We start from the raw sequence: 9,762 nt of genomic DNA, 5'->3' as shown, positions 1-9,762 counted from the left end.
GGTTGGGGCATTGCGAGGGGATGAGAAGAATTGTATTTAACATTTTATATTATTAAAAACAAAAATGGAATATTTTTAATTATATTAAACTAGTAGATTCATTATTTTTGTCTAATTACTAAAACATTTATGAATGTTGGAATCAAATTTATAGACTATTGTTAATGTTTAATTAATAACTAATGATCTTTAAACATGTTTTGTTTTTATTATGTAGTTTGTTTATATCTAATGATTTTTAAAATAATTATTTTATTTATTAGGAAACTATTTTAAAAAAATTTATGGTGGAAAATTGATTGTGCATTGCGTCTTGACTTGGAGTTGGAGTTGAAATGGATTGGATATTTAATAGATGAGTTTGACTTAAATTATAATTTTTATTTAATTTTGATTTAAAATCTGAAATCCCAATCCTAATGGGAAAAACTCCAACCCATTCGTGTTTAAGAAATTAAGATTATAAAAAAAATGTCATTTAAAAAAGGAAAAGTAAGAGTAAAATAAGAATGTTAGAAACAAGGGAAATTGTCAAACACGGCCTTATAGTGGCACAGCTGCAATAAATAGGCGAAAGGTGTGAGGTTTATAAAGAGAGGGAGAAGATTTGAAGCGAGTCTCCAAACCCTAACTCTCCTCCCAAATCAGCTTTCCTACCGACCACAAGGCTCTCATCTAGGGTTTTGGTTTTTAGGCTTTCTTCCTCCCAATCTCTAAAGTCTCCATGAGCAACAGCAAGGAGAACTTCAACATTGGCGATCTCGGCTCCTCTCTACATGGTGCTGTCGCTGATAACAATTTCAGCAAACCCTAAAACCTATAATCTGTCTGGTTTTTATCCTTTTTTAGTTTTTACCTTCTGTTGTATCTATAAATCTCAGTTCTTAATATTTTGATTTGATGGGGGGAGGTGAACCGTTCAGCTCACCCGAAATCGACTAAGTCATCCGGTTCACCGGTCCGACTGCGGTTCTGACTATCCGACAACGGTTCAAAGGCCCCCTAGCTCAAATGGCCGCGGATTGGTGACCGGCCAGCGGTCAAACCGGTCGAACTAGCCTATTCGGTCCGGTTTTTAAAACAATGATAAATTTTAATTGGATTATGCTTAAAATGGAGTGATCATTTTGGGCTTAATAAATAAATCTTTGGCCATAACTTTTGGGCCGGGTCAAAAGGGGAGTGCGCTCTCTTCAATAGTTTTATTTTATTTTATTTTAAATATAAATGTAAGATATTTTAAATTGTCCGTGGCAGTGTCATAGCATGGGGTTATAGCATGCGGGCACTAAAAAGACAAAATTATAGGAAAAACAAAATTTGGGCTAGGAATATAAGAATATGATGAATTGGCCAGTATCAGCACATCACTACTGTTCATCATCTTAAGTAATTTTTTCCCTTGATCATCTACGTTAATTCATACAGGCACAGATCCTTTATAATATGCGCATGGAGTTGACCTAAATTCAAACGTCAACTGAATTAGGCCAGAGTCATGGTGCTACTTTTCTGTGAAATACACAGTAGGGTATAATCAGTTATTCACATGAACTACTTCAGGTACTTTCAGCTCTTGCTTTGAATTGGCAAGCTCGATACCAAATGCTATCTCAGGAGGTGTCTGCCCATTTGGACTCATTGGATCACCATATTCGGAAGCAGGTGTTGCTTGGTCTCTGGAGAAAGCAAAATTACTCTCTGTTTGGACTGAAAGGCTTAATGGACTCGGCGGGTAGTTTGTGGCTGGAGAGGCAGTCGCTGCATCCATGCCATTGGTGCCACTTCTATCTCCCATTTCACTTTTTCTGAAAGTATGGGAGCTGAGGTCCTTGTTATCAAAGAGGGTTGCCAAGGCTTTAATTTTTCTCCATACTGAAGCTGGGGGATCCAATTGTACTAAAGTATCTGTGTTTTCATAAAGGAAAGTGGCCATGCATATGATGAGAGCTGCAGATGAAGCCACTCCAGCAATAAGGAATAGGCCCCAAAAACTATCGACTCCGATGCTGTCTGAAGACAACAAGCTGTTGAGCCCTGGGCAACTCGAATTCTGCCCAAACCATGCTTGCTCAAATTTCGCCATTTGATCTCCCTCAGTCACATTTAAGATTTGCATTGAAACGTCAGAAACCAGAGGCGAATGCTTTGGGAAGACCTGAAATTCAAAAAATAAATAAATAAATAAAAATAAAGGGCAAGAAAAAAAGGAAAAAATGAGAAACCAGCATAAGACATTTTGAGCAAATTTAGATGTGAGAGACTTACAAATCCAAAACCATCGAACTTGTACGTTGGCTGAACCACAGTATATTTGGAGCAATATTTTGCTAGAAAAAGCTTCATGTAAGGGATTTCATCAAATGCAGCAGCAATGCCACCTTTTTGGCTCCCCTTTGAAAATAATTCATCTAATTGTTCAAGAGAATTGTATATTACAAGGTTCGATTCATGGAATTTCATCCGTTCCAAAAATGCAAGAATGAAGGAGCCATTTTGGTAGCCCACGCGCTGCCCTGTTCTTATGAGCTCGTTTATGTCAGTTATAGTCGGTTTGAGCTGTTGAACCGTTAGCATCGAAGTCAAGCTGGCCGTGTAACTTTGAGTAAGAATCAGCACCACAAAAAACCATATGATCACCACGAACCGAGCCAAGTTGCTGACAATTCTCTCCCCTATAAATACGATTTAATGTCAAAGAAAAGAAAATCAACAAGAAAACATCGACATTAAATACTCAATATGAAATCTGAAACACATGAAGTAGCATGAAATTTTTAGATTCGCATACGTATGGAGTGTTATACATGAATAGAGGTTAGTTGTTGCTAGTATGGCAAACAAACAACAAGGCAATTATAGGAATTGGTTCAGTTATGTTTTCCAATATCATTATAAAATTCCAAAATCTATTTGGCATTGCTCAACATGCTACATATTAATTGTGCATTTAAATTCAAGGAAGCAGAAGAGAAATTACTCTGAGCAAACACCAATGTTGAGAAGGAGAAGCTGAAAATTGTGCCAACTTGATGTGAACGAGGCCCTCTGAAATCTTCATTTATTCGATGTTCAAGAGTCCAAATCACAAAGCCAATGAAGACAAAGAAACAAGCACTTGTCACCCAAAGGTCCCAAGTTAATGGCTTCAAAAAGACCCATGCACTTTTACTTCTGTTATCGATGATGGGCACCATCATTGATACGCCAGACTCGGTGTAAGGTAGTGTGAAGTCTACATACAAGGACCTGTTCGCTAGAATAGTAGTATCTCCCACCACAGCGTCATACTTCTGTTCATGATAAAAGTACTGGTAAAATTGATGAGATATTTCATTGTAAAAGGATGTCAGTTTCCCTCTATTTGACAGTTGATGACCATAGTTGAATGAAAATTATTATGTATTAGGGAATCTAAAGAGTATGGCTGACCTGAAAATATACTTGAGATATCAATTCATCGTAGTTACCAGCAGCATTTCCATCAGGTGTCTCAAAGGGAACGTATTCGTAAGGAACAGCATATGGTAATGTTGCCATTACGGCATCGAAGATAGCAATGCAGTAGCCAGTGACCTTTGTTGTATTAGTGATAGGATCTCGCATCACCTTCACAAATTCACTAAAACCCTCCTTCACTGGAACTCCTATCTTCAACTTCTTTCCGTTGGTAGGAAGCACCCAACCTTTAGGAACAGAAGTAGATTCTCCTGGCCATGTAATGGCTCTTAGATTGACCTTAGAAGTAGAATTCGGTCTTCTTACAATTCCATTCTCTTGTGTCCAAAATCCAACCCCTCTTTCCCCTTCACCAATCACATTAACTATCTGGAAAGCTGATGAGTGTAGTTGCCCATCTACAATTTGAAAATGTCCGATAAGGCCTCTGAATTGAGTACTTAATAGTGAATGGAGAATATTTGGTCCAATTGGGGAAACTCTAATACTCTCAAGACTGATTGAATCTCTGGAAATATTAGTCTTTTGGAAGCTGAAGTTTCCCACGCTAAGTTTTTCAACTGCTATGGCTAGTGCAGAAGCAGCATCATATGCCCGGAGTCCAAAAATGTTCAGCTCAGAGATTTCATTGATTGGATATTCTTCTTGGAATTTCTTTTTCCATCTGATTTTAACACTGTCAAGCTCTTTGGTTCTTGGAACATGAGGCTTGACGCCCAACACCCCTTGCATGGAATCAATGGCTGAAGGGTCCAAAGTACTCAAAAAGTCAGTCATCCCATCAGTTAGTATCCAAACATAGCCTTCTTCCATCATTCCAACCTCATTTGCTTTGGTAAAAAGCCGGGAGCCAAGAGGCGTAAACATATGCACAATGAAAACCCTAGTTGACATCGTCATCAACTTGTAAAGTTCTTTAACGATTTGATCATCAGTTGCCGATGGATGAATGGCGCTCCGGTAGGTCACATGGGTGTCCACCTCCTGCAAGGCACTAGTCAGAGACGGTATGACTCCATTGCCATACTCATTGTCCACGCAAATAAGCACAACTTCTCTCCATCCAAAGGCTTGGACAATTGCCTTTATTGCTGGTACTTGAGCTGAGTCATTTAGGGTGGCTCGGACAAAATATTGACTCTGGAGCGAAGAAAGAGAAGGACTTGTTGCAGAAAATGAAATGATGGGCACCCGAGCTTTGCTTCCAAGACCGATCATAAAGTTGGCCTGCATCGATGATCCCGGCCCTATTATGGCTTCCACTTCTTCATTTTGTAAAAGGTCGAGAGCTGAATTCCAAATCAGGTTCAAAAAGTAAACAAAGCATTTAAATGAATTAATAATAATAGTAATAATAATAATATATTCAAGGTGATTCCCTTATCATTTATATATTTCTTTTAATTCAATTTAAAATTTGAATTCAGTTTTATATTTATAATAATATATAATATATTTATTAATTATTTATAATAAAAATTATAATATTAATTAATTTACTAGGATTAAAAAGAACTAAAATTTTAAAATTTATTAAACCAAAATATTAATAAAATAAAACGTTAATATATATACACAACCAGAAAGAATTTGGGCGAGGTCAAAGTTCTTGAATGAAAAAAACATTCCATTTTTTAAATATTAATAATGTTAATATTATTATAAATATGTATTATTATATAATTAGAATATTAATATAATATGTATATAATAAATAAATAAATAAATATGTATATAATTATGTCATATTTTTTTTAAGGGAGAATTGTGTTTTACACTCTATTGGGCTTGAAAATTGGCCCAAGATCCTTATATCTTTTATATTTAAGCACAAGACCTAATAGAAGAGTGAAAATTAAGTTGAAGGACATTACTTTTCAAAATTTCTTGAAATGCCCTTGATTGTCAAAAATAAAAAAATAAAAAACAATGGGTTTCCCACTTCTCTCTCATTCTCTCTTTCCTTTTCTCTCTCTCTCTTTATTCACTTTACCTTTCTCTCACATATTAGTTGGTGGGACCATGTAAATTAATTCCTAGTTAAGGAAGTGTCATTATTTCTACCAATTATTTTTCTCTCAAAAAAATATTAGAAATCAATGGTTAAAAATGATTATTACTACCTTTTTTTAAGTAAATATTTTTTAAACACCTTACAAAATGGTATTATTCTTTTTTATCTAATATATATATATATATATATATATATATATATATATATATATTATATAAATATCTTTTAAGGTTATAGACAATTATTTGAATATTTTCTCTATTTTATGCATAATACATAGATATTGTCTTAATATATTCTTTTGTAACATAATCATCTTTTAACTAATGATGATAATTGATTTTTAATTGAATAATGTATTATAATTTAATAATTTGAAAAATATTAAAATACCCTTTTAAATATGGAATAGATGTGGACTTGACATGGTTTAAATTATTAAAACGTGGTGTCATCAAGTCAAGCAAATGTATCATAATTTTCTCTTTTTTTTCTTTTTTTTCCTCATACATGATTTCACAAAAAAGGTAGTACCTAAATATTGTGGTTAATTTTCCTTTATATGGGATGTAAATGTACTAAAACAAAATTGTTAAAACTACTCAAACGAAATATGCAATTACAAATTTTGGATGATGAAATTTAAAAATTCAAATTATAACAATTTTTAGGTGAAGGAATGTGTGGGGGGAAAATGTCTAATCCTCAAGTGACAAGAAAAAAAAACGATTCAGAATTTATTGAAATCTTGCATAGAAGGTAGTTTTATACACTTCTTGTATAGTTAGTATTTTTGTCTTATATAGTTAGTACATTTTCTTTGTATAGTAAGTATAACACCCTTGTACAGTAGTACAAATTTCATATACAATTCGTAGGTGACAAGAAAAATAAAGAAGTGATTCAAAATCGATTAAAATCTTTCACAAATGGTAACCTTGTACACCCCTGTACACTTAGTACATTTCTCTTGTACAGCTAGTGTAACACCATTGTACAATGATGCAATATATCCCTCTTAAGTTATGTGTCCATGTAGGTATGTTAACCATATTTCTAATGGTTTGGTTGAGAAAATGGTGGATGAATTAGGGCTAATTTTTTTTCCCCAAACATTATTACTAGGGAAAGTATTAGAATTTTCATGTGGGAGTTAAATAAAGTGCATGATATGAGTATGTAATCTGTGAGTGACAAGAAAAATGAAGAAGTGATTTAGAATTGATTAAAATCTTTCACAAATGGCAACCTTGTACACCCTTGTACACTTAGTACATTTCCCTTGTACAGTTAGTGTAATACCATTATACAATGACGCAATATATCCCTCCTAAGTAATGTGTCCACATACGTGTGTTAACCATATCTCTAATGGTTTAGCTGAGAAAATGGTGGATGAATTAGGGTTAAATTTTTTTTCCTCAAACATCATTATTGGGGAAAGTATTGGAATTTCTATGTGAGAGTTAAATAAAGTGCATGATATGTGTATGCAATTCATGGGTGACAAGAAAGATAAATGAGTGGTTTAGAATTAATTAAAATCTTTTATAAATGGTAATTTTTTACACCCCTTGTACATTTAGTACATTTCCCTTATACAATTAGTGAATACCTTTGTACAATGATACAAATTAAATATGATTTAGTAATTTGATTAAGAAAAAGAGCGAAAAACTTAAATCCAATTTTTTTTTGTGAACATATTATATTTTTGTGAAAAAATATACAATTGATCAATTTATTTATTTAATTGCCAACATATTATATTTTTTATTTTATTATTAAAATAACTAATAGAAAAAATAAAAAAGAATAATCAATAAATAAAATTTAATTCTTTTTATTATTTTCATACAAAAAAATAGTATTAAACAAGGTATTCAATTTTCATTTTTAAAAATAATTTTCTTTTTTTAATTAAACATATTTTAAAAAAGAGACAATATAGAAAATAAAATTATTTTTAAAAATAAAAGAAGTAAAAACTAAAAATATATTTTAAAACCAAACTCAAACATAATATATATATATAATTTTTAACTACCGTTTTTCATTAAAATAAGTAAATATACCATTCAACTATTTTATATAAGAAAAATTCAATCTTTATTATACTCTGTATTAATATAATCCATTTCTAAATATGAAAATATTTTAATTAAATATTTAAAATAAAAACTCTTCATCCATCCTCTTTCTCATTTTTTTTTATTTTAATAAATTTTCAATTAAGTCAAATTATTAAGAAAATTCCTTAATAAACAAATTTATAACATTTCATATAACCTATTACCAAAAGTCTATGTTAAAAAAATTATTAAAATAAAGAAGGACGAAGATTAAAAAAAATAATTTTTTTATTTTATAATAGTAAAAAAAATAAACTTTAAATTACTTTTCTAATATAAAAGAAAAAAAATAGTAAATATATTTATTTTAAATAGTGTTTTAATCATTAAATTATTTACTTCTAAAATGTAAAAGATAATTTTTATTCATTTAAATTATTTTTTTTCAAAAGTATTTTCCAAAATAGTTTTTGAATCATTAATATAATTTTTGTTTAGAAAATAATGCTAATTTTTCAATTATTTTTAAAAGAGTTTAAAAAACAATAAAAAATATTAAATAATGGAGAATTTTATGGAAGTGATATATAAAGAGTGGTCGTATAAAGATAAAAATGATGGTTATAAGTCAAAAAGGTATTTTTGTCTATTCTTATCTCATATCCTTCTAATCAATTATGGATATTTGAAGGACTTTTTATTAATTATCAAAGCCAAATGGCTTTAAAGCCTAATTCTCCCTTTTTTTAACAGGAGGATGACCCATTTATTGTTTGTTTAACACGATACAAACCTACAATTCATTTAATAAAAGAGGCCAATTGGGTTGGAAGTTTATCAAATTCACACAAAAATAACAGCAATAATTCATTTAATCCCAGTACAACTCTCAATTACCTAACACAATTAAGATTAACTTAAATCATTTAAAATTTAAATCAATTAAAAAATTTCGTTTACGTGAATTATATATTAGCATATTTTTTTAAAATAATTTATCAAAAATATAATACAATTTTTATAATTTATTAACAAAAACCTTATTTAAAAAATTAAAATATATAAGGGATAGTACCTGCTGCAGCTGCACCAACAACATCTCTTTGTGAGTCTCTGATTTTTGTAATCACCCTGGTTTTGTAGTGGCCATGAGAGGCATACCAGTCTGAGAGGGCCATGGAGATGCAGCTCAACTCCATCTTCCCAACCCATGTATCCAAGTCCAGAACCACTCCCACTTTAACTGGGATTGTTGTGTTCTGTGCCATGCCCATTTCCATGAAGAAAATCGTGGGAAAGAGAGAGATAAGGAGTTGGGTAAGGTTCTTTCTCATCTTTGCACTTGTGGGAAGCTATGGTACTCCTAATATTGGAGAGAAGGAGATTTCTTTATTTTTAGGACTTAGAATTTTGAAGCCAGAAGCCAGCTGGAAGTAGCTCCGCAGTCAACTTCAGAAGGAGACCCAACTGGAGTCGTGTCTTTACCCACGGGTGCAAGAAACTTGTCTGTCCCGTCAAATATAACAAAGTTCGTACATATATTTGCATAATCTAAAATAAAAGAATTATATTTATTTTATAATTCATTTTAAATAAAATATTATTAACATTTATCATCATTACTATTTATTTTTAACAAAAAATATATATTTTATAGATTTAATTGTTAATAAATTAGTATTTTTGTTTTATAATTTTTATTAAAATATTATCATTTTCCAACAAAAAAATACATAATTTCATTATTTTTAAAATTTAGCATCATATTATTTATTTTAATGATTATTATTTATTTCTTTTTGTTTATTTTTTATAATTTAATAAACATGTTACTTGAGTTTGGTTTTGTAATTTAGATCACTTATGGAGCAATGGGTCCAAATTATATGAACAAAAATAAAATTTTGAATTGAATAGTCCACTACCAATTGGATTGCTAACTTGGGTTGGGGAACCCACCTAAGTTTCAAGTTAACAAAAATTTAGGATTGAACTTAAGTTAAAAAACATATTGATTTAAAAATATTAGAATTAGAATTGATGTGATTAAAGATAAACCTCAATCTATACATTATTATTCATTTACTATTTTTTAATTGTATTATTCATTATTTATTTAAAATATGAAAAATATAAAAGAAATAAGGAAACAATTATAAACTTTTTCATATTTGTTGAACTATATTCAACTAATAGGTTAACACTATCTATCAATGT

The 9,762-nt window shown here is 30.7% G+C and overlaps 1 protein-coding gene across 1 annotated transcript; it reads right to left on the bottom strand.

Annotated features, from left to right (window-relative positions):
- Positions 1-1,300: 1,300 nt before the first annotated feature.
- LOC117912359 (glutamate receptor 2.7-like) lies at positions 1,301-8,890 on the bottom strand. The gene is made up of 5 exons (XM_034826913.1): positions 8,621-8,890; positions 3,433-4,748; positions 2,981-3,293; positions 2,269-2,675; positions 1,301-2,158 (listed from the first exon to the last, which is right to left on the bottom strand). Exons 1-5 carry the CDS (start codon positions 8,877-8,879, stop codon positions 1,538-1,540), a joined length of 2,916 nt encoding a protein of 971 aa, XP_034682804.1. The 5' UTR covers positions 8,880-8,890; the 3' UTR covers positions 1,301-1,537.
- Between the last annotated feature and the right edge of the window lie 872 nt (positions 8,891-9,762).

Source organism: Vitis riparia, chromosome 4, assembly GCF_004353265.1.
Source record: "Vitis riparia cultivar Riparia Gloire de Montpellier isolate 1030 chromosome 4, EGFV_Vit.rip_1.0, whole genome shotgun sequence".
Taxonomy (NCBI): domain Eukaryota; kingdom Viridiplantae; phylum Streptophyta; class Magnoliopsida; order Vitales; family Vitaceae; genus Vitis; species Vitis riparia.
Note: the sequence above shows the minus strand (reverse complement) of the source record. Positions and strands in the feature narration are given on the sequence as shown.